A 26068-nucleotide genomic window follows, 5' to 3' on the forward strand; every position below is an offset into this window, starting at 1 on the left:
TTCCGTTAAGCCCACCATTCTTTCCTACTTATACATATTACTGCGTTGTCATGGTGACACAGACCAAGGAGATTCTCACACACCTCCAAACCTTCTTCCATTTTCTGAGTTGGGATGAGGATGAAGTCCATACAGCACGCTGGATGCTGATTGGCCTTTGATGGAGCCATCATAACGGTGGGTTCATGAACGGCAGAAGATTAAGAAGAAGTTATTCTCCGGAATAATCTTTGGTCTGTCCATCCGGGAGTTCGTCAGCGTGTGTACCAGAAGAATCAGGAGTGACGACGTCATACTATGTGGTTAATCGTGACATAAATACGTGAACCGTGACTTAAGGAAGCTTATTAAATCGTGTACATGAGGACCGCGGCGGTCTGGCCCTGCTGAGCCCCCCAGCTGACGGGGGGGGCACAGACGGCAGCGCCTATACTTCATGGTCTCTGGACAGCTGCGAACCGTGAAACACTAAAAAAAGAAAAGACGTGCTGCTTTTTATTGGACGTGTGCGGGTTACAATCCAGAAAGTCTTTGCAGGCTGCCCAGGCCTGCCCTACCTCTCTCCCCCTCTCCCCCCCGCCCCCCCCTCCCTCGAGGACCCGTCGAGTCAAAAAAGGTGAACTAAATGTCCGTCACTGTCGCTGCACGACCAACCAAGCGTGCTCTTCTTTCTTAAAATCCTATTTCTGGCACCAAGAAACGAGAGGCGTCCATTTAAGGAAAGAGGCCAGACACAGAGGACCCCCCCCCCTCCCCGGTGGACTGCAGTCGACCCAGGGGAGGGAGAGCAGGCCTGGGGGGCCGGGGGTCTACGGGCCGGGGCGGCGGGCTAGCTGTGTCCGCGCGGGGCTGAGTGTCGGTGGGCCACCCGCGAGCAGGACGCGCAGCAGGTGGTCCGGTAGTAGTCGTACACGCAGAGGCGCGCCTGCACCACCACGTTGCAGTTGAAGTACTTGTCTCTGCACTTCTCGTCTGGAGACAGAGTGAAGAGAAGACAGCAGGGAGTGAATGTGTATGTGAGGGGGGGGGGGGGGGTGGGGGGAACACAATGCTCACGGGTCAGTGGAAACACGTGTCTGAATACAGGGAGAGTCAGTTATACGTAACATTGTGTATCCTCTTATCCTAGCTATCTTTGTTGTGTACGGGGAATGGGGTAACCTAGCGACTGTAAGTGCTTGGTACTTGGTTCCATGAACATCCTTACCCAGGGAGAAACAGAGAGAAACACACACACACACACACACACACACACACACACACACACACACACACACACACACACACACACACACACACACACACACACACACACACACACACACACAGGGCAGAGCGGTCCATGGTGTGTGTGTGTGAGCAGCGGTGACGGGGGGACCCACCTATATCGGGGGTGCAGGGCTCCGGGTTGCAGGGCTCCCTCTCCGGGGGCCTGTCCTGCTCCTCACAGCCGTCGCTGGGCTGCATGCTGTCGGCCAGGCAGCGCACCTCCCGCAGCCGGAAGCCCTCCTCACACGACTTGGAGCACTGGGACCACACACACACACACACACACACACACACACACACACACACACACACACACACACACACACACACACACACACACACACACACACACACACACACACACACACACACACACACACACACACACACACACACAGAGACAGGGACGGACGGACGGACGGACGGACGGACACACACACACAGAGACGGACGGACAGACACACACAAACACACAGAGAGACAGACGGACAGACACACAGTATGAGGGAGTGTGTGGTGGATCTGAAGCAGTGCGGTGGAGGGTAAATATTGCCTTTTCCTTGCGGCGGGCCGGATTACATGGAAGGGGTTTAATCTGGGGATCTGATCCCTCGTGTGTTCATCTCGTTCACAAAACGGGGGTCTCAAAGGGAGGGGAACACTGAACGCTGTGGGGTCATCGTATGCATGGCTTTAATCGATACCTCTGTGTATTGTTTTTGCCCTGTTGCTTCGGTCAGCAGATCTACCCTTAAATAAACGTTGGGTGGGTTTCCGGTTAGATAGTCAAATAGTTGTCTAGCATTGACATTTTAGGGAAGGGTAAAATGGTCGAATGAGTAGTTTGGATGGACTCTGTTAATATAACACCATGGAGTTTGGTGGACACCTTCATCCAAAAAGTGTCATCCATGGGATGCCCCCGGTTGGGATTCAAACCCCCCTAGCACCCATAGCAACCAGAGCACCAGGATCGAACCTGGAATGTGACCGTAGGGGATCAGACTCTAAGGGAACAGAAGACCCTCCTGTGCCAGGTCTTCTAGACCCTCCTGTCCCGGGTCCAGAAGACCCTCCTCTACCGGGTCCAGAACACCCTCCTGTCCCGGGTCCAGAAGACCCTCCTGTCCCGGGTCCTGTCCCGGGTCCAGAAGACCCTGGTCCCTGTGTCCCGCCGCGGGGTACTCACGGCGCTCCAGTCGGTGTGGTACCACTTGGCCCCGCAGGGCCCCAGGTTGCAGCTCTGCTGGCCCAGGGGCCGGTCCAGGGAGGAGCACTCGTAGGGGGGCGCGGCGGCGTAGCCCTCCTCCGCCCTCACCAGGCACACCACCGCCCTCTGCTGGCTGCCCACGCCGCACTCCGCTGAGCACTGGGGGCAATAAAACACACACACACACTGTCGGGGAGGGGTCTCGCTGACCACACCGCTATCAAATTCAATGCAATTCAGTTTTATTAGTATAGCCCTTAATCCCAGGTACAGTATCAAAGGGACTAACAGGCCGTATATCTATGACACATTATGAAACTATGCCATCTCGGTTCTGAACGCAACCTTGTGGTTTCAGTTCCTCTGACCCTGTGAGCATTTCGAACCAAGGTACGCCAGTCAAGAAGCCCAACAGGGGAGACCCTAGGGGCACCGTGCAACACAGACCCCACAAAAAAAAAAAAGTGTGAATTGGTAAATGGAGAATGGATACATTTCGAAATCAGAATCAGAAAGGATTTAATTGCCAAGAAGGGTTTTACACCAACCGGATATTTGGCTTGGTGAATAAGGTGCATACATTAAGACAATAACAATGAACAATGAACAAACAGTGATATATATATAACACAATATAAACAAGCAGGGACCTAAGTGACCAATCAAAAATAGGATAAAATAGAATAAAATAGAATGCATTTGAAAAAAATAAAATACAATTTTACATACTTTCTAACCAGCGGCCACTAAAATCGCTTGACAATATTGCCCAACATTCACCAATTCATGCACACATTCACACGCCGACGGCGGGGTCAGCCGTGCACGGCGACAGCCAGCTGGTCAGGAACAGGGTCAGGGTGAGGCGTCTCGCTCAGGGACACCTCGACGCTCAACAAGCTTGGAGGAGCCGGGGATCGAACCAGCGACCATCCTGTTCCCAGCCCGCTCGCTCTGCCTCCTGAGCCCTGTGCCACCCCTGAGAACATTGTGGGCTCGTGGGGGTAACCGGGTGCTGCTGCTGTCCCCGGAGGGCCCTTACCTGGCTCCAGGGGCCGGTGAACCACTCGATGCTGCTCTCACAGGGTCCGTTGTTGCACACCTGGGAGTCGGCCGGCCGCTCGTGGCCACACCCCTCCAGTGGCAGGCTGCTGATCTGATTGGTCAGGCAGAGGACTCCGCGCGTCCGCACGCCCATCCCACACTCGGCGGAGCACTGCATGATAGGAAAATGGGGGAGGGGGAGGGGGGGGGGGGCACTTGAGTCACAGGTCACATGCGTGGCTCTGATCACGGTCCCAGAAACAGACCTCAGCTCCATCCTCTCTTGCATCTTGTGTTGTGTGAAGGCCAGTGATTGGTCGATTCCCTCGTCTGTTAATAACGCGGTGGTCAGTAGTTTACACCGTAGTCAGTAGGACTGCATTCCTCTCCCTCCTCAGAGGCCAGACCACCGCCCCCATTCCTCACTTAAATATCAATTTCCTCTTGGCATTTCAGCCTCTTTAAAAGGGCTTGACCCTCCGATAATCCACAGCTCTGTACCACACTGTCGGCTCATCCTCTCTCTGGCCTCTCAGAGCAGTGTTAGGAGCACAACGAGAAACATTCCAATAGGAAAACCACTGCAGGATGAATGCAAGAAACGGCTAGAACAAACTGTGCCCTATTCAATATTTGAATGAAACAATAAGATGCACAGATTGTGTAGAAGAAACACTAATTGGTGTGTGTGTGTGTGTGTGTGTGTGTGTGTGTGTGTGTGTGTGTGTGTGTGTGTGTGTGTGTGTGTGTGTGTGTGTGTGTGTGTGTGTGTGTGTGTGTGTGTGTATTTCAAACAGGGAGTGAATAAATGTATGTGTGAAACTGACTAAATCTAGTTAGTTTGTGAACGTGTGTGTGTGTGTGTGTGTGTGTGTGTGTGTGTGTGTGTGTGTGTGTGTGTGTGTGTGTGTGTGTGTGTGTGTGTGTGTGTGTGTGTGCACCTCACCGTGGCCCCCCAGTGTGTGTAGAACCAGCTCTTGGCACAGGCCCCCATGTCGCAGTTCTCCACGGCGCTGGGCTGCAGGTTCATGTTGCACTCCTCGTCCGGCACCAGGTCCCCGATGTTACTGACGCACTGGACGTCCCGGGACCGCTGGCCCAGCCCGCACGGCACAGAGCACTGGGGGGAGGAGCCAACGTTACAGTATGGAGGGGAGGAGCCAACAGTACAGCACTGAGGGGTGGAGCCAACGTTAGCATGTACTTTCTATTAGCATGTAGCCTCTCCGTTAGCATGCAGCCGCTCTGTTAGCATGTAGCCGCTCCGTTAGCATGTAGCCTCTCCGTTAGCACGTAGCCTCTCCGTTAGCACGTAGCCTCTCCGTTGGCACGTAGCCTCTCTGTTAGCATGTAGCCTCTCTGTTAGCATGTAGCTTCTCCGTTAGCATGCAGCCTCTCCGTTGGCTTGTAGCATCTCAGTTGGCATGTAGCCTCTCTGTTAGCAGCATGTAGCCTCTCCGTTAGCATGTAGCCTCTCTGTTAGCATGTAGCCTCTCTGTTAGCAGCATGTAGCCTCTCCGTTAGCATGTAGCCTCTCTGTTAGCATGTATCCTCTCCATTAGCATGTAGCCTCTCCGTGAGCACGTAGCCTCTCCGATAGCATGTAGTCTCTCTGGTAGCATGTAGCCTCTCTGGTAGCATGCAGCCTCTCTGTTAGCATGTAGCCATGGGCACCACCCACCACGGTCCACTCGGTGCGGATCTGCCACTCGCTGCAGATCTTAAGCTGGCATGTGCTGGCGGTTTCGGGGCGCTCTAGGTGGCGGCAGCGCCCCGTGTGGACGTTCAGGGTCCGGTTGGCGTAGACCTGCCGGCACAACACCTGGCGGTGCTGCATGCCCAGCCCGCACGTCTTACTGCACTCGGACCACTCGCCGATGTCCCAGCTGAGCGGGGGATGGCGGAGGGGAGGGGGGCCGTCAGATGGTAGGACCACCGCCACGGGGCCAAAGGGAACCCAAGCAGCAGGGTGGAGAGATGGGTCAGAGTTAGATAGATGGGCATGGGAGGGGGTCAGGTTAAAGTTCACATGGAGAGAGAAAGCGAGAGCGAGAGCGAGAGCGAGAGCGAGAGCGAGAGCGAGAGAATAGACAGACAGCTCCCTCACAATGCTGGGCAGTGTTGCGTGTTGCAGGGCTCCTCCTGCTGGCTGGGTCTGGTACTGCTGTCACACAGAGCGTCCGAGACCTCCTCGTGGTTCTGCCGGTGGACACAGTGGAAGATGGCGTACATATATCCTGGAAAACACAACGATCTATCAATCTGATGATTTTACAAACACATTACATTACATTTTGATTTCATGATATCTGGTGAGAGGGCAACAGATATGTTTCACATCATCTTAGGTGGCTTCTGATTTATTTGTCCATGAAACAATCAATCAATTATAATTTAATTTAATCAATAGACATCTGAATTGTCAGTATCATTGAGACATACGAGCATAAGAAAAACAACCTCAGAGGTATCTGATGTAGGTTAAAGAGTCGCTCTTCTGAACTATCCACAAGTCAGTTTGACCGCACTACTCACCTTTACCACAGGAGGCGCTGCACTCGGTGGTCCCGGCCTGCCTCCAGTTGTACTCCCTCTGGCTTCGGGGGGGCTGCACCGCTGGGACCTGGTTGTCAGGGATACTGCTGGGGGGCCGCCCCCCGCCAGCGGGGTCGTAGCCCTCCTGGTGGGTGTTGCCGTGGTGATTATAGCCACCCTGCCCGTTGACCGTGTTTCCTGAGGGAGGGAGGGAGGGAGGGAGGGAGGGAGGGAGGGGAGAGAGGGAGGAGGGGGGAAGAGATAGAGGAGGTGGGGGGGGAGGGAGGGAGGGAGGGAGGGAGGGAGGGAGGGAGGAGGGATTGATGGATGGATTGGTGTTTTGCAGTGCAGTTTGAACGTGAAGAGAGTCAGTAGACATGGATGGATGAATGAATGGAATTATGAATGGAACGTTGCTGATTATTTGTTCATGAGTAGGTGGATGGATGGTTGAATGATCTGATGGATGAGTGTGGATGGAGTGTTCAGTGCAGCGAGGGTGGATGTGAGTGCTGGACCCCGTACCATCAGGGCTGTGGTCGGGGTGAGTGGGGTTGGCTGGGCTCTCTGAGGGGAGTATATACTCATAATGGACTCCTGGGTTGGGCTGCTGGTAGATCATCTGGAGGGGACACAAATCAGGCCGTCATCTGTTTAACTTCTTTGCTAAATCCCCCATAAATTAAAACCCAAATGTCCGAGTTGATGTGCATCTGCTGCTGCGCCTGTCATACGACGGCAGCCAAATTGAGATTGAAAGTAAACGCAACAATTAAAAGATTTCACTGTTTACCATACTTTCCAACTGGAAAAGTAGCATTCTGCTCAGGAATGTGTGTGTGTGTGCGCGTGTGTATGTGTATGTGTGTGTGTGTGTGTGTGCGCGCGTATGCGTGCGTGTGCCTGTATGTTTTTGGCGTTTGGGTGCATTCTTGCGTGGGTGCATGCATGCGTGCGTGTGTGCATGTGGCTGTGTGTTTGTGTGCGTGTCTGCATGAATCAGGCTCTTTATGTGTGCTGTATGGTTCTCAAATCTAAACAGTTGGCTCCTCAATACGGAAGGAAAAACAAAAATGTAGAGTGGACCTCAGGAGCTCAAAGCGGATTGGTTACTCACAAACACATCGAGGATCTGATTGGTGGGGCCGTCCGCCAGGAAGGACTCTCCTGCGGTGCTGGTGATCTCATTGGGTCTGCGGTATGTGAACATGGTGCCCCCGCCCTCGTACCTCCCTGGCCGGTCGATCGCCCAGTTCCCATTGATGATCGATCGGCCCGCTCGATTCCGGAGGGCTGGGAGAGAGAGAGTGAGAGAGAGAGACACACCCCTTAAAGAGTGGCACACCGCTCAAAGAGAGACACACCGCTCAAAGCCCACAGCCACTACCGTCACACGCGGCGGATCACTGCTGAGTCGGAACACTGTTTAGTCGAGACAAGCTGGGGAGTGAAAATGTTTCTCTACAGTATCGCCTCTCCACACCGCGCGCGGGCACAGGCACAGGCACAGGCACAGGCACAGGCACACACACACACACACACACACACACACACACACACACACACACACACACACACACACACACACACACACACACACACACACACACACACACACACACACACCATTAAAAAGCCATTCAAATCAGATGTATAAATGCTTTCCCATGCTGGTTCAAAGGTGCATTTGATCTCCACATCGTTTCAGTGTCTCTCATGTCCCTCAAGGAAGGTCAGGTCCACTAAACACAGGCAAGAGTGAGAGGAAGAGAAGAGAGTCTACCGTGTGTGTGCCAACCTCACTCACACATGACCGGGTGAGTATTCATGTGCACGTATGGGAGAGCTTATTTAAGACGTTATAACAGCATGCGGGGAAAGTCGAGCTTCATTGGTCTCAATAAGTATGTAATGGTGTGTAACCGTGTGTGTTTGGATTAATATAAGAGAAGGAGTGTTATGATACAAACCAAGACGAGAGAGAGAGCGCTACCTAGCTAGATAGAGAGAGAGAGAGCCAGAGGGGACAGAGACAGAGACAGAGACAGAGACAGAGACAGAAAGAAAGAAAGAAAGAAAGAAAGAAAGAAAGAAAGAAAGAAAGAAAGAAAGAAAGAAGAATCTTTCGGAAAGAAGAAAGGAAGGAAGGAAGGAAGGAAGGAAGGAAGGAAGGAAGGAAGGAAGGAAGGAAGGAAGGAAGGAAGGAAGGAAGGAAGGAAGGAAGGAAGGAAGGAAGGAAGGAAGGAAGGAAGGAAGGAAGGAAGGAAGGAAAGAAAGAAAGAAAGAAAGAAAGAAAGAAAGAAAGAAAGAAAGAAAGAAAGAAAGAAAGAAAGAAAGAAAGAAAGAAAGAAAGAAAGAAAGAAAGAAAGAAAGAGAGGGTGAGGGTGAGGGTGAGGGTGCATGTTTGAGGTGAGAGTGCGAGGGGAACCGTCCTGCCCCGGCTCCCTAACTGCTTCTGTCGGGGAACATTCCGGGCTGTAATGAAAGCGGACGGTGAGCCGCTCCTCTAATGAAACAATGTTTATACAGTTCCCTGGTGGGGGGGCGGGGGGCTGTTTATACAGGTTCCCTGGTGGGGGGTTGGAGAGCTCTGGAGTCAACAGGCTGCTCAGCCCGCCACCTCAGCCCCCCTCTGCTGCACACACACGCAGTCACAGAGTCACGCAGATGCACACACACATACACAGAGTCACGCACAAACGAATAAACACACACACACACACACACATACATTCATGCACACACATACACACAAAGGCAAATACAACCACACACACACACCAGGTAACACACATAGTCAGTCACGCATGTACGCACACACACACACACACACACACACAGTCACGCACACACACACACACACACACACACACACACACACACAATGTACACTCTAACACGCACACGCACACACACAAACCCTCACCAAGTAAAACACACACACTAACACACACACATGCTCATTAAAACGATGAAAGACCCTGGCCCAACCCTAACCCAAGCATTCCAGCAGTCACCTCTAAAACCAATATGTCTACAAGCAAGGTCACCGGGCCTCTTGGAGAGCTCGCTGTCTCTGGAGGACTACGGACCACCGAGGAGACCTCTGGAGGTGGACATCACACAGCACAGGATCCGCTCTGCTCCTCACAGGCCCATGTTAGAACCCACCTACAGACGGTCACAGGCCCCGGTCACAGCCCCGGTCACAGCCCCGGTCACAGCCCCGGTCACAGGCCCTGGTCACAGCGCCGGTCACAGGCCCGGTCACAGCCCCGGTCAGAACCCCCGGTCACAGCCCCGGTCACAGCCCCCGGTCACAGCCCCGGTCAGAACCCCCGGTCACAGCCCCGGTCAGAACCCCCGGTCACAGCCCCGGTCACAGCCCCGGTCACAGCCCCGGTCACAGCCCCGGTCACAGCGCCGATCACAGCCCCGGTCACAGCCCCCGGTCACAGCCCCCGGTCACAGCCCCGGGTCAGAACCCACTCACAGGACCTGGTCTGCTCCTCTCAGAGCCCTAAAAAGGCCCCGGTCCCAGGCCAGAACACACTCACAGACAGATCTGAAGTCAGACCGGTGACTTCTTCAATAATCTGTAAATCCTTTGTGTTTGACACCACTTCAGTCTTCTGTGTTTCTAACGCTCCGAGCTGAGAGACGGAGATATTCTCAACACAGAAGAACCTTATAATTAATACTCGGTCAGGCTGGAGAGACCCACAGCTTATGCAGTTAACACATTCTCAGAGGTATTCAGCCCGCGGGCGTAGAACCATCAACCTAAGGAGAAGATGTTTAGGTCAAGGCAGAGAGACCAAATCATCTAAACAGACATCCAGGAGTCCGGCCTTGGACTGGATTCAACCGGTCTCTGCGGACCCCGTTTATCTTCCTCCTGAGCGTCTGGAGGTCGAGGCAGAGCGGCGTTCCTCACCCAGGTAGTTCTTGCTCTTCAGCATCTCCGTCACGTTGATCTTGGTCGCCCCCTGGGGGATCTCCAGGATCTTGTGGTAGCCGACGCGGGTCAGGCTGTGCTGGAACAGCCCTGAGACCAGCCGGCATGCCGTGTTGTCGCCGCCGCACACACCACACTTATCCACCACCCGGCCTGGGCCCACGAAGTCATCACAGCCCGGGCTCTGGGGAGAGAGAGAGAGAGAGAGAGAGAGAGAGAGAGAGAGAGAGAGAGAGAGAGAGAGAGAGAGAGAGAGAGAGAGAGAGAGAGAGAGAGAGAGAGAGAGAGAGAGAGAGAGAGAGAGAGAGAGCGCAAGGGAGAGGTAGAGAGAGAAAAGGAGAGTAAGAGGGAGACAGGTGAGATAGAGAGAAATATATATAAATGCATATTTATAGTAATATGTCACTTATTGTTATTCTTTTATCAGAGCCGGCATTGTACTGTCGAACAGGCACTGTGTAGAAGAATAGCCCTCTTTTCATGAGGCAGTCATTACACGTCACGGCAAATCTGGATTTCATTTAGTGAATGTACTGTGTCAATGTCTACGGTGATTACCAACCATACAATAACCAATTAACAATCAATCAGGACTCTTCCTGAATATCATGTTCTTGGCTCGCAGGCCGTCCAGCCGATCCCAGAGTTTCCTGGCGATCGACCCAGGGCTCAGAGCCGTCCCTGTGTCACGGTGGCAATAATGAATGACAGGAAACCCTCGACTCGCTGGAGCCAAGAGCTCCCATCAGCGCTCCATGGACAGAGTGAAACCAGACGTACTGCAAACACTGCTTCTGCTCTACAGCGAACAGGTGGTCTGAAGGCTGCCGTACTATAGCCAGGGCTAGGCTACCGTACTATAGGCAGGGCTAGTCTACTGTACTCACTATAGCCAGGGCTAGGCTACCGTACCATAGCCAGGGCTAGGCTACCGTACTATAGCCAGGGCTAGGCTACCGTACCATAGCCAGGGCTAGGCTACCGTACCATAGCCAGGGCTAGGCTACCGTACCATAGCCAGGGCTAGGCTACTGTACTCACTATAGCCAGGGCTTGTCTACCGTACTCACCATAGACAGGGCTAGGCTAACATACTCACTATAGCCAGGGCTAGGCTAATGTACTATAGCCAGGGCTAGGCTACTGTTAAATAGCCTTGGTAAGTCTACCGTACTATAGCCAGGGCTAGTCTACTGCACTATAGCCAGGGCTAGGCTACTGTACTCACTATAGCCAGGGCTAGGCTACTGTACTCACTATAGCCAGGGCTAGGCTACTGTACTCACTATAGCCAGGGCTAGGCTAACATACTCACCATAGCCAGGGCTAGGCTACCATACTCACTATAGCCAGGGCTAGTTAGGCTACCGTACTCACTATAGCCAGGGCTAGTTAGGCTACCCTATAGTGGACCTGCCGAGTAACCAGAGAACGGTGCATTATGAGGAGGGTGGGAGGGGCGATCATAATTAATGGCGCGGGGCTCCACTGTGGTTGGCTGACGGCCAAACCCAGCGCTCTCCGTCTGGTTTGTATTCAGCTCTCCCTGCAGACAGCAGAGAGCCGCTGCTGGCCCTCTGGTCCTCAGCTCCTCAGCGGCGGAGCCTCCGCTCACCAGCAGTAAAAGCATCACATGCACTCCGTCTCCTGTCCCAGTGGCCTCACCCTGCCTCACCCTCCCTCACCCTGACTCACCCTCCCTCACCCCCCTCACCCTGCCTCACCCTCCCCGGAGCTCGGTGGGAGATCCTCCGCTACGCCACTCGACTTTAAAATACACTAAATAAAGAAATGGAATGCTTTATGTAACCGGGGACGGGAGGGAGGGAGGGATGGATTGAGGGAGGGAGGGGGGGAGGGTGGGAGGGAGGGAGGACAGGGAAAGAGGGAGGGAAGGGGGGAAGGAGGACAGGGAGAGAGGGAGGGAAGGAGGACAGGGAGGTAGCCGCTTGTATAAGACGAAGAAATTGTCTCACTTACAATTTGTAAGTGAGAGAGCGATGAGGAGAGGATGAGGACGGACAGCAAGAGAGAGGAAGGGTAGGACGGGTGTGAAGGTTAGGAGGATGAATCGATGGAACACGAGGGAAACGTTAGAAGGTGAGACGGGAACGAGAAAAGGCCGGGCGCCGCTCCGAGAGCCAGGGGGAGAGAGGGAGGGATGGCTACTGAGCGGAGATCTCACCAGCTAAAAGCTTTTGAGTCCCTAAGCCGTGCCAAACGCACGGCGGTGCCAAGCCAAACACGGCCGCCCTTCTGAAACACAGACTAAAGGGAGGACAGAAAAGAGCCGAGAACTAAGAGGGCAGGGGGGAAAAAAAGACAACATGGAAAATCGACTTTTGTGGCGAAGCCAGCAGCGCTGCGATCTGGTTTCTATGGCGGATGGAAGCGAGGAGGCCGAGAATGTGGAGGAACACGACAGCAACCAAAACAGAGAACAGCATTGTTTGTTTTAGAGGGCAGATGTGTTACTTACACTAACTACAATGACCACACTGGAAATAGAAGTCTGCTCTCTGTCTGATGGTCACTATCATAAAAGTTATCAGTTAAATTGAATTGAACAAATCTATACACAAATCTAAACGCAATTTATCTTGCACTTTAGAGAACCATGGCTACTTCTATTTATAAGAAAGAAGCACAATACTGCTTGCAGGTTGTCAGGCTGCCTGCGGTGACGTCTGCCCCCTGTGAACGGGGCAAATAATAGGCAAGTACACAAGCTGAAGTGCCCCTTGATATCTAACAATCCAGACAGCCGTGCCAAGGGAAACTTGTCAGCTTCTGTAGTCTGGCCTCTGTGAATAAACCCAGACACGCTAATCCGTCCCCAAGTAACCCAAAAACAGAACCGGCCTCGGGCCTGCTCCCAAACAAACGTGGCATTCACTGTGACCTCCGCGTCAAACCTGGAAGTCAAAGTGTCAGGACTCATGAGTGTCGAGTGTGTCCCGGCCGCGGTCACAGGGTGCTGCTCCACAGTCTCCGTCCCAGAGGAAGCCGTGCCAGCAGAGCCCAGTGGTTCACCGCCGGCTAACAAGGCCCCCCCCCCCCGCCGTTTGAAGCCGGAATCCATCAAATATTAAATGCACAGGAGTTATTGTTGTTGTTTCTGCTCAGAACTTTGATTTGCTCCGTGGGCGGTAAGCGCCATCTGGAGCAGCCCCGATCTCAGGAGAACTTTAACAGGAATCTTTAAGAGTGTCACTAAAGCCCGACCTCATCTGGAAGTGGTTAGACGCGGCTCAGCTGGGAAAACTCAGCGCAGCATTCGTCTTACTAGTATACCCTCCACCCGTTTTTCCCATGTACTGAGTCGGGCTCAACCTGTTGACTTGCAGACGTATCCGGAGGCTAAACTAGAACTGGCTTGTGTCTCCCGTCCTCAGAGTCACGATGCTGACATGGTGGGGGGCGCGACATGGGGGGGCTCAGCGTGGACAGCAGGACGTCTACCGCCCATCAGCTGGGAAGCTGTCTGTCTCCTCTCTCAGCTCAGTGTTGAGAAGAGGAGACAGCGGGAATGTACGAGGGCTCATTCCCTGAACCCTGGGGAGAACATCACTGAGTACGATAATGAGGATAAAACGATCGGTTTAATACAATCATTAACAGGTTAAAGTGATCGCAGAAATGTGAAATAGAACTCCCACACTCCAGTCACACGTTCATATATGGAAACGACTCAACATCCTAAGACATCTTTACATCAATTACAACATAATTACATGAATGTTTTCCAACTTTCAGTGGCAGTAGCACGTGTTCCAAGAGTTTAAATCCAGTCAATAACTAAATAACGTAAAGCCGGCCAAACTAACAAAACCAGCTGAGGAAGGACAGTGAACTGAGCGTTTATATAACGTAGCCCCCCGTCACGGTTTGGCACCAAGTACCCTTCGTCCTGTGTCCAAGTTGCAGTTCGATAACACCGGCCTAATGTGTGGCCCCCCAACACAATACAACCTGAGCATTTGGAATGACTTCATGAGGAAATTAACAGCAATGCAAGCTACGGTGAGAAGGCCTTCAACTGTCCCTCGCCTACACTAAATTAACTTGGAGATGTGGTGGGAAAAAAAGAGTCTGCCTGGTCCTGGAACTTCTCGGGAGAACTATAGTAGGCGGTTGGGTTTGTGTGTGTGTGTGTGTGTGTGTGTGTGTGTGTGTGTGTGTGTGTGTGTGTGTGTGTGTGTATATTAATGCGTTTAACATGTTGAAAATGTTCTAGCAATGCACTTCACTTCAGTTGAACTCAAACTCCATGAGGCGTTTTTGTTGCATACGTGTGTGTGTGTGTGTGCATGTGTGTCTGCATTTGTGTGTTTGTTTGCATATTTTTGTGCATTCACGCATGTGTGTGTGTGTGTGGGGATTGTGTGTTCCAGATGCACGTGTCTGAGGATGTGATTCTAGACTTACGGTGCGATTCCCTTTGCTTTTATTTTATCCGGGAATTAGAGGTATTTTCGTGCCTCATTAGTACAGAGTTCCTTAGTGTTCACATTGGCTCAGCGTCTAAAAACCCTTCACTATTATAATGACTAGAAGCACTTGGTGTTGGCTGCGTGTGTCCTAGTGTCCGTGCGTGCGTGCGTGCGTGCGTCCAGACCATACTGTGACATGAAGGCAGACGAGAGACACACCAACAAAGGCTGGCACCAAGAATTACAAAACAAACTACAAGCGAGTGTCGCACACTAGCTGCAGTTCCCCGGATCTCAATGAAAGCAGGATGTGTGGAGGTGGACGCAGGTTGACATCGGAGGATATTACCCAGCATTCCTCCTACGTCTCTCTGACTCATTGTCCCCATCCAGACCTGGAAGAGCCAACGGTTCCTAGACGAGTGTCCGCCGGTGGGACGGAAGGCTTCAGATCATGCCTCTGAACGCTGAGGTCCTGCCAGGCTAGAGGGGAGGGGAGGAGGGGGGGGTTCAGTGCATGGGTACGCCGTCTTGGGTTGACAAGCTGAAGGGTCTTAAGGGCATGAGCCATGGGAACCCGGGTACCTGACCAGGAGCGCCTTTATCAAAACACCTCCTCATTCCTCCGCTGGATTTCTTCAGGGTTGTTTTTAGGGAACAAAAACAAACTTCAAACTGCCTATTCAACATCCAGCCCAAAGGAGTTCAAATGGATGTGTCGTTTATAATCACAAGAATACTTTAGCACAGACCGTTCCTGAATGAAGACCAACTTCCTGCCAACACACACAACAACAAACAACCCTAAATCCCTCGGTTCATTAGTCGAGATCTGACCCAGGCGGCAGAGGCTTCGTGTCTCGCTATTAGAGAAGAGGAAGGCTTCCTTTAGGAATACACAGGGATCAATTTGTTTGACAGATTTTTTTCTTCTTCTCCTTCTTCTTCTTCTTCTTCAGGATATTTGAAAATCACTCTCTATGAAATTTCCAGCAAACGAGAAAGCTTTGTTGTTATGTTGGAATCGTTTTGTTAAACACAAAATGACATAAATAACAAAAGAATTTGTCTTCACTTGTTATCAGAAGTTTAGTCCTTCGTCCTTATCAACCCTGTTAATTGGTTCGGTCTCCATCACAGAAGACAAATATTAAAGTAAATATAAAAGATGCATTTATTAGCTGTTGAAATCAATCCAAACATGCGACGGAGTGACGTGTGTATAAATAAATGGCAGTTGTTGTCTGAACAAAAAAAAGCTGCGTGACTGAATCCTAGTGGAGGGTCAGATCATCGCCTCAAGAGAAATCCTTTCTCTCCGTTTAATGGACGCTCCTAATCTATCTTCCAACTATAAAAACGCTCTTTGAGATGATAGCGGCCAGCGTTTTTGGGGGCAGATTTATGAGGACCCGGAAACAGTCCGTTGTTTGGCGGGGGGGGATGCGATGGGAACCTTCTCCGGGCCCCAGGCCCCCGGACGAGTCGGAGGGCCTCCGCTGAGAGCTTCCAGAGCCGTTATCAAAACGCAGCAGACAGACGCATGCCAGCTCATCTGGAAATGTAATGTCTTGATGACTGGGATTCCAGCCTGACAATGCTGAGGCTACATCATCCCAAGAATTTATGATGGAAGTGACCTTAGGACTCAATGGCCTCAGTGTGGAAATGACATTAAGGAGATCTTTTTTGTTTTAAATGCAAATATCTCCCTATCTAGTCTGAAATCTCAGACGGAGAGGAAAACAAACAGGCCCACCCCATTGGTGTTCTCTAACGTTCACTAAAACGCACTGCTGTTACAGATGAGGTGTGATGCAGTACGTTATTGTTTTGGTATGCTGCATCAAATGTCTGGATGATATTGCAGGATTTCCTCCTCTCATGTTATAATCATTGAATCCAATACTCTAGGTACATGAGCAAAAGAGTTCCAGTTTTAAAATGCGCTCTGCTCATAACATAAGGTTCCAACGACTGATCACTCAGAAGGTGGTCTGAGGAGTCAGGTGCTTCTAAGCATCTGACTCATTTACATTTTCAACTAATGATCTTACAAAAACCCAACATCAATTTCCCACTTGAGAGTTGTTTCATGTACTGGTGTAGTTTGGAGGGACCAGTACTATACATGTACTGGTGTGGTTTGGAGAGAACAGTACCATACTGGTGCGGTTTGGAGGGACCAGTACTATACATGTTCTGGTGTGGTTTGGAGGGACCAGTACTATACATGTACTTGTGTGGTTTGGAGGGACCAGTACTATACATGTACTGGTGTGGTTTCGAGAGACCAGTTCCTTTTTTGTATTGGTGTGTTTGGAAGAGACACGTACTTGCGGATTGAGTCAACAATGGTTGTAGTCTGAGGTATTGACACATATATAAATTCTTTGTTCATAAATTCTCTATAAGAGTTTATAAATTAACCACATCAACCGCTCTACCAAAATAGCAAAACAACTTTGAACAAACTTGATTTCCGGCCTCTAATCCTGTGCCGGTTAGTGTGAATATGTGCCTTTGATCTGTGTGCGTGTGTGTGTGTGTGTGTGTGTGCGTGCGTGCGTGCGTGTTTGTGTTATTTGTTTGCTCTTGGATGTGTGATGATAAACATCTTAAACTTGAGCTGGTGTTTACGATGGTGGTCCGTTGGTCGTATTTTGAAGGTCATGTCAGTTCCTAGGATTAGAGTGTTTGTGTCTGGGTCTTTGAGCAAATTAGCATGTGCCTGCAAGACAGTGTGAATGTTTCTGAATGTTTGAGTGCGTGTGCGTGAGTGCGTTTGTGTGTGTCTGTATTTGTGTGTGTTTGTGGGTCTGTGTGTCTGCATGTGTGTGTCTGCATGTGTGTGTATTTCTGCATGTTTTTGTGAGTCTGCATGTGTTTAAGTTGAATCCCACTAAATGATAATCCACCCCCTTTAGCTCATGTTCAGTGTGCATATTAGCAGCTGAAGCCACTAGCATCTGTATTCCACATGGCGCGACGCTATATATCTTAACACAGTTCCATCCCAACTAGCCCGGCTTTTAATGAACACCAGCTAGCGTAAGCCAGATCCTTCAACGGGAAACCCAGATGGAGCTCTACAGGATCACAGGGGTGCGACTGCTGCCAAGAAAGCATAATATTAACGGCATGTCTGAACCATTCTGATAACGTATTTAATAAAGGTAAGCTGTGCTGTGTTACGTTTTGAAATAAATATATCTGATAACAATAACTCGAACATCTGTCCGCAGACCAGCTACTGTGATGGTTCGAGGGGTGAACTTCCATTGTGGCTGTTAGGACGTTGTATCAGGATAAAGTGTCTGGCTTTGTGTGTTCTAGAGGGAGCCCTTGGCTTGCCACGTTGTCTTCACCCAACTTAGTGTTCTATGGGACAGTGTTGTTAACCTGCAGGACTAAGAATATAAACACATGGCTAGGGTGGTTTAACAGTCTTTTTCTGTTGAAAGAAACCAAACTGATAGAAGAAAAAGTCAATTTCAAGGGAACTTCAATCTTATTGTAGCGATAACTAAAAGGAAAATGCAATAGATAGAAATTGAAGTTTCGACCAAGTCCTTGTGGCAATTCATATCGTTCAAATATTCAGATGCACATTTTCCATGCAAAAAAATGTGCCACGGGTGTCACAGTAAACACTTTCAACGCAAAGTACTACATGTAGAATGGAATACAAAGTAGTTATGATTTGGTTGGAGAGAATCTGTAATTAATTGCAAAGTTGTACATTTCAAACTTAACCTATTTGCATTTGTTTGATTTTGATCATCAGAGCCATCCTAGATTTGAGGGTTTGAGAGCTGGCAGCATAGCAAGACAGTGGAGCAGTACCACGCAGAGAGGCCTTAAACACACCCCAAACCCTGCCGCCTGCCTAGGCCCAAGGGCACTGCCTGCCTCCATAAAAGACTCCAGTGGTTGTAAAGCATTCGGAAATAGCGCAAGGGGTGCCGATTCTGTGGCCATTAAAATGCGTACGGTTTCTGCTTACGTCGCCAATCCCAGTGAGCTGTACTGATCGGAGAGCAGGATGACATGTCACTCCAGTGTGGTCGTCTGGGGCTTAATGTGTCTTAAATGTTCAGCACACACTTAACCGAGGGGTCAACTGTCAAACATCTTTGACAGACTACATAAAACATAGAGCAGGCTAAGGTTGAGCTGATAGAGTTAGCAAAACAGAGCAGGCTAAGAACGAGTCGCGAGAGTTAGCAACACAGAGCAGTTTAAGTACGAGCAGATAGAGTTAGCAACACAAACCAAGGAGTGGGTTAAGAGCGAGCAGCTAGAATGAGCGGTATGCTTTGTTGCAGGGAGATTAAAGGTGATGTAATGGCCCAGCTCTAATGAGAGCAGGGAGCAGGTGTTGAAAGCTGTGCTTCTGCCAAAACCGTTTACTGCTAAGGCTTTCAGGAAGGAAGCCCGGCTCACAGAACTGTCTGAGGAGGTGGTGGTGTCCTCCCAGTAACCCCACCGACACGCCCACTCCCAGTCACTCCCCAGCCCCCTCCCCCCCCCCCCCCCCTCCCCCACCATCACCATCACCAGCACGACCCAAATCCACGGCATTTCCTTGCAGGTCACCCATGCACATAAAATGCACTCATTCAATTACACGCATGACAGATTAGACGTATAAAAAAATCGAAAATAAGGCTTCTGTGTCATTATAAAGTCCTTTATACTCTCCAGAGGTTTCTTTATGGAGACCCCCCCCTCCTTCTTCCCCGGTCCAACCGCGACACACTTTGGTGTTTGACGACTGTTCATATATCAGCAGATGAACTCAGGTGAGCCGTGTGCCGCGAGCAACGACAGGCGAGTTCAGATCACCTTCAGCAATGACACACTCTCGGCATGTATTCCATCTGTGCATTATCATTAGGGGCTGCTGGGGGCAAAGACACACACACACACACACACACACACACACACACACACACACACACACACACACACACACACACACACACACACACACACACACACACACACACACACACAGGGAGGGTGAATCCCCTTTTTTTCCAGTCGCTTGAGAATGCTGGGAAGGGGAAATATGTGTGGTACCGGGAAAGACCTCAGGTATCTGGGATCAAGAGAGAGATCGAGGGCGGGAAGGGGCCACGGTATCGTGAATGATTCCGGGCCGAGGCTGGAGGCTGGATGCTGGAGGCGGCCTGTCGGGTATTTAGGTGATGGTTGTGGGGATGTGTCCCTCTACAAGTCTCTATATGTCTCCACAGAGAGCGTGCACTGCAGCAACACATGGAGCCAAATACCTGCGGCGTGGATATAATGATGACGAGGAGGAAGCAGCACAGTTTAGACCGTGTGTAGGAATGAGTCCGCCCTGGGATATTCCCTGTTTAAAGGCGATTAGCTCCCCATCATCACATGATGAGGCACAGCCCACTGGAGCAGCACTGAGACGCACAACAAGTTTAACATTTGAGATTTTACAACTTTGTGTTTTTCACCATGACACACAAAACTAACCTGAAGCAATTCAAGAAGCATCACGTTTCAGTCACAGATCATAAAAAGTCAAACAATGGAAAAACCCGAGGCGGTTCAGATTAGCAACGCGAACATGGCAGCTTGATTACATTTCAAATCAACGGCAAAATGTACTCACTCAATTATTAAACACTCTCTTTACAACGGGACACGGCCAGCCAGCTGAACCCTGCTCTGAGTCCTTAGTCACTCCAACACCCCAGCACGAATCCACCCCCCCGCAGGTACCCAGCACCCCCCAAAACACCCAGCCCCCCCCCAGGCACCTGGTCCCTACCTGTGAGCGCGGCTTCCCCTGCACGCGCACCTGGAGGCAGGCGGACAGCAGCAGCACCACTCCGGGGAGCATTCTCCGACGCACCCCGATATCAAAATCAATCAAAAAAAGATGAACCCGGGGCCGGGGGGCCGGCGGGGGGGGAAGAGCTCCAGGAGCCACTCAGAGGGGGTCCACGGCGGTCCGAGTATCCGCTGCCGGGCTGTCTGTACGGGGGCAGCTGCTCTCCACTCTCTCCCTCGGAGCACAGTGATCACCGGAGGAACCTCCACCCGCTCCCCTTGTAAGCTGAGCTGGGGGGCGGCGCAGCTGGCGGAGGTGAGGGGAGAGGGGCCAAGGCTAGGAGGGAGAGGGGGGGGGGGGGGGGGGGGGGGGGAGGAGGTGGTGCTGGGGGTGGGGTAAGGGGGAGGGCGGGGTTCTTCTGACAGTTAACTGGAAGTCGGACAGATTTAGCAGATTTTTTTATGATTTTATTTTTAAAAGCAATTCGGTTGAAACGTTAGAGAGAGGATATAAAAAGTACAAAAGAGCAGGGCGACCGCAGAGCCACTTATACGGCAGAAGTATGTAATAATAGACGGGCCGTAATATTCCATGCGCAGCTGATGCTTTCATACCATAACACGAGTCGACAGTTGACAGAATAATTCAGAGCGAATACGGTCGGCCGAATCGTCAACTACTAGGTCCAACGTCGGCCAATGATACTCACACCGGGGTCCTACGGAGAGTCTGACTTTATAAACGTCCCCCCCGGTAAACTCAAAACCTACTCCTCTTTCTTTCTGTCCTTCTACTTTGCAGCCCCACTAACCGCGGCGCTAAAACAATACGAGCGGCCGGCATCCTGCAGCCCTAAACACTTCCCTTACGAGCCCCCCCCCCGCGCCGCCACGCAGCCCAACGCACGGGGAGACGCAGGGCCACGCTGCGCTGCGTTCGTCACATGGTTTCCCCATCGCACGGCGCTCCTGTTTCCACGCCACTAAACTCTAATTCACCGAGAGAGACCGCAGTACGAGTCCCGGTCTGCATCCTCCCCCCCTCCGTCCTGACGGTGGGGGTCTTCATAAAACCATCAGACTGCGTCCTCGCTCATCAGGGGGTCTCTGCGGCTCCCCCCCCCCACCCCACCCCCCCCGGGTCTGAGGCACACAAGGAGAGAGCCTGGACCGACTAACCACGGGATAATTGAAAACAGTCCCGGGATTTTAAGAGCGCCACACGGAAGACCGCGACGGGCGAACATTACAGAGCAGAACAATAGCCGGCCGGCGGGACGCCTCGGCTCTCAGAGGAGACACAGAGAGGAGGGGAACTCTGTGGCTCTGCAGGGACACAGGGAAAGGACGAGGACTGTGGACGTGGCTCTGAGGGGAGCCGTTCTAGCCGTGATGTCAGACCCACAGCCTGCAGCCCCGTGGGGGGCGGGGGGGCTTCAGAACAAGCAGAGGCACAGAGGAGCACACCTGCATCCAGCTTGGCTCCCGCCGGCCCTGATGACATACACATTCACGCTCTGTCTCTCGCACCCGCACACACACACATGCGCACACACACACACGTGCATCCTCAAGCAACGGCGATGACAGCCATTGGCTCACTGAGTGGCGACGGCCTCAGCTTTCAGCGCGGCTCAGACGCGTTTCTGAGGACAGACTGTTTTCAACAGTCCATCAGTTACCGCCGACTCTCACACACACAGACACAGACGCAGATACACACACACACAGACACACACCCTGCACTTGGCCTGATCCCCACCAGCTCATTGGACCCGACTCTGGGGGGGGTCAGGTGGTCCAGGTTAGACCCCCAGTCACCTTGGGGTCACAAGGGGCGCTCCAGGACCCGGGTACAGCTCTGCTCTAGGAGAACCTTGGCTCCAGATAGATCCGGTCTCACACTCACACACATGTACACACGCACACACACAAACACACACACACACACACACCTCAGAGTCCGGTGTGCAGCATGCCGTCTCCCAGTTCCCCCGGCCGGATGGGAGGCAGTAGCAGAACTAATTGTACTTTATTGACCTCTCCCGCAAATTCCTTCATGGAACAATTATACAAAGACACACACACACACACACACGCACACACACACACACACACACATGCACCTGGACAAAAGGACACACGTTCACATTCAACGTATTAATAATTTCCTCACTCTTTCTATTCTAATCTGAGGTGGTGAAGCATATCGATACAGATGGATCAGCGTGAGCAATACGTGTGAGCAGAGAGAGACATAATGATTTCGGTGCATCTGGAATACGTATTTGTATTGCAGCAAAGCCAGGCACGTCGGTCACTGGATTGTTTTCTTACAGTAATATTTCTGACTGGGAAGCGCAGTAGGGCTGGGTTGATGAAAAAAGCAGGTGTTTGCGTGTGCGTGTGCATGTGCACGTGCGTGTTTGGCTGCAGTGACAGTCTCCATTTTTCTTCGTTCTTCTTGACTCATAAAGTTATCTCAAAATGAATGAGTCGTCCTATAGACTCAGGACGCTGGGGTTACCCTAGCGTAGCGTAGCACTACAACGGTTTGTTACCCTTATGGTCACAGTCGCAAACAATTAGCACACCGGCGGCCCTAAAATAAGTGTGAAACCGTCCATGTTGCAACGTGAGGGTGGATTTTGGTTAGATTCATTTGGTAGAACAGAGAACCAACTTCAGAAGACTGGAGCTCTTTAGTACAGAAGACTTTCAGAATTCATAACACATATGAGCTCAACATTTCTTGTATTTTATAACCCAGGTAGTACAACAATAAAGATATGTAGCGTCGAATCAAATGGCTATGATAGAGGATATTGTGTTATACTACACTATATACCCCACATCTGTAAGAAACCCAGCAGGCTGGTGATATTGGCATAACAATGACATAGGTCACCTGCTACAGGGACTACTGAGAGACAATTTCCCCTTACGTGAAACGGAAGCGCTCTCAGCTCTTAAGCCGTGAGATATTCGCTCTGCCCATCTCTCTCTCTCTCTCTCTCTCTCTCTCTCTCTCTCTCTCTCTCTCTCTCTCTCTCTCTCTCTCTCTCTCTCTCTCTCTCTCTCTCTCTCTCTCTCTCTCTCTCTCTCTCTCTCTCTCTCTCTCTCTCTCTCTCTCTCTCTCTCTCTCTCTCTCGTAAGGGTAGGTTATGTTACTTCACTATCTTTACACCTGTTAAAGAGAGAGCGATCAGAAGCTGAACCGGGACGCCCTGATCGACCGCACAGGGGGCACCCCTGCTGTGCTGGAACCTGAGGCACACACACACACACACACACACACACACACACACACACACACACACACACACACACACACACACACACACACACACACACACACACACACACACACACACACACACACACACAAAATTCAACTTGATTCATGGACAGTGATCCTCCGTCACGGTATAAACCACAGAAGCACTGACATAATCATAGCTATGATGAGTAGTACAAAAGAACGAGTAAATACTAAACAAGTTGTCTATTCCGATCATTCAACAGAGAGTTGTTAACGGCACTGCGAGTTGTTAATTGAATGGGACTACCTCGTCTCCGTCCCGATTGGCCGGTGAATCCCGCCGGCCCGGGGACAAATTACCACACAGCGAGCCTCCCGCCGGCCGCATTCCAAAGAAACGGCCCGTAGGCGTAAAAAGTGCTCAGCTTTCTCCTCGCTGACCGCCACCCAGAGAGCGGCCGGTCAGAGCCAACAGCCGTGCGTCTGAGGGACGCTCAGGCGGCCGCCGGCTGCCAGAAATACAACCCGGGCCCCGGAGAGTCCCCATAAATCCTCCTCTAGACATGGCCGCCGGGCCGGGTCCCTCAGACGGCGCTACGCTACGTAGCGCAGAGCTACTGCCTCTCAGTACTGCAGCTCACTAGACATGACCGCTCTATCTGCTGTCTGTCTGTTAGCCGTTAACCTGTGTATCTCTATCTGCTGTCTGTCTGCTGGCTGTTAGCCTGTGTATCTCTATCTGCTGCCTGTCTGTTAGCCGTTAGCCTGTGTGTCTCTATCTGCTGTCTGTCTGTTAGCCGTTAGCCTGTGTATCTCTTTGGCTGTCTGTCTGTTAGCCGTTAGCCTGTGTATCTCTTTGGCTGTCTGTCTGTTAGCCGTTAGCCTGTGTATCTCTATCTGCGGTCTGTCTGCTGGCTGTTAGCCTGTGTATCTCTATCTGCTGTCATTCTGCTGGCTGTTAGCCTGTGTAGGGGTCATCCCTATGTTCCCCAGGTCCTATTTTCCTCGGGTGCAAAGGGTTAGGGTCAGGTTTAGGGCTAGGGTTAGGGTGAGGGTTAACCCTAAACCTAACCCTAACCAATCGGAGGAGAGACATTCTAACCAATCACACATCTCTATCTGCTGTCTGTCTGTTAGTGGTTAGCCTATTTGTCTCTTTCTGGCTAGCTACCCGTGCATTCACTTTACACACTTATAGTTATTTTGTCTGTATTTAGAATTGCATATTAATGCTGATAGGACCTAGCTATGAAACTACTGACATTACATAAAATGGAAATACTTTATAAAAGTATCTCAAAATAATCAATCACTGCAGTCCGTCACTGCATGTTGCTTAGCATCAGGGTGAAGCTGTAAACACTGCAGACACAGGGTGAAGCTGTAAACACTGCAGGTCAGGGTGAAGCTGTAAACAATGCAGGTCAGGGTGAAGCTGTAAACACAGCAGACACAGGGTGAAGCTGTAAACACTGCAGGTCAGGATGAAGCTGTAAACACCGCAGACACAGGGTGAAGCTGTAAACACCGCAGACACAGGGTGAAGCTGTACACACTGCAGACACAGGGTGAAGCTGTAAACACTGCAGACACAGGGTGAAGCTGTAAACCACACTGCAGGTCAGGATGAAGCTGTAAACCACACTGCAGGTACAGGGTGAAGCTGTAAACCACACTGCAGGTACAGGGTGAAGCTGTAAACCACACTGCAGGTACAGGGTGAAGCTGTAAACCACACTGCAGGTACAGGGTGAAGCTGTAAACCACACTGCAGGTACAGGGTGAAGCTGTAAACCACACTGCAGGTACAGGGTGAAGCTGTAAACCACACTGCAGGTACAGGGTGAAGCTGTAAACCACACTGCAGGTACAGGGTGAAGCTGTAAACACTGCAGGTATAAGATGAAGCTGTAAACACCACAAACAGCTTTACCAGTGCCGGTAAACCACACTGACTTCCTGTTTCAGGGGATCTGATTGGACGAGGTAGTTATGAATCAACCTGGAGGTCAGAGGCAGCAACGGGTTGGAAACGCATCAGAGGGCCCCCCTCCCGGCTTGACGGGACGACAGGGACCCCAGACCCCCGCCCAGCAGGGCCTCCGGGACTGGACTCGTCAGTCCGGGCTAGGGGCCACAGTGTTGTGGCGAGTGTGTGGCCCCCCCAGATCTAGTGCAGTCAGGCTTAGCGCAGGAACACGGCGCCCCAGACCGGCCCTTGGGGCCAGCAGGGGTCAGAGGTCACAGAGGGGCACCTGCAGGGGGTGCTGGGGGCCCGCTGGGGGCCTCTGGGGTTCACAGCCAGATTAAACCAACAGTGCTCCCCTGTAAAGCTCCGGGCCAGGAAGCAGCACACAGAACAGCTGGAACGCAGTAAAGATGTCATTTCAACTGATGCCGGGAAATTGAATCCCTACCTCGCGGAATTACTTGCTGCACTTTGCTACGGTGGCAATGAAAGATTGCATTGCATTAATTATCGACATATCCAATTAACCAGTGCTGCTGCGGTTGCTGATGCATGGAGAGCAGCAGGGGTAGCA

At 51.5% G+C, this 26068-nt stretch overlaps 1 protein-coding gene across 1 annotated transcript; it reads right to left on the minus strand.

The window, feature by feature from the left end:
* Positions 1-544: 544 nt before the first annotated feature.
* LOC130402954 (thrombospondin type-1 domain-containing protein 4-like) lies at positions 545-20494 on the minus strand. The gene is made up of 12 exons (XM_056607036.1): positions 20262-20494; positions 9996-10200; positions 7176-7351; positions 6584-6680; positions 6059-6256; positions 5631-5760; positions 5205-5409; positions 4470-4643; positions 3522-3695; positions 2459-2638; positions 1383-1527; positions 545-972 (listed from the first exon to the last, which is right to left on the minus strand). Exons 1-12 carry the CDS (start codon positions 20331-20333, stop codon positions 830-832), a joined length of 1899 nt encoding a protein of 632 aa, XP_056463011.1. The 5' UTR covers positions 20334-20494; the 3' UTR covers positions 545-829.
* Between the last annotated feature and the right edge of the window lie 5574 nt (positions 20495-26068).

This window comes from Gadus chalcogrammus, chromosome 14, assembly GCF_026213295.1.
Source record: "Gadus chalcogrammus isolate NIFS_2021 chromosome 14, NIFS_Gcha_1.0, whole genome shotgun sequence".
In the NCBI taxonomy this organism is placed as follows: domain Eukaryota; kingdom Metazoa; phylum Chordata; class Actinopteri; order Gadiformes; family Gadidae; genus Gadus; species Gadus chalcogrammus.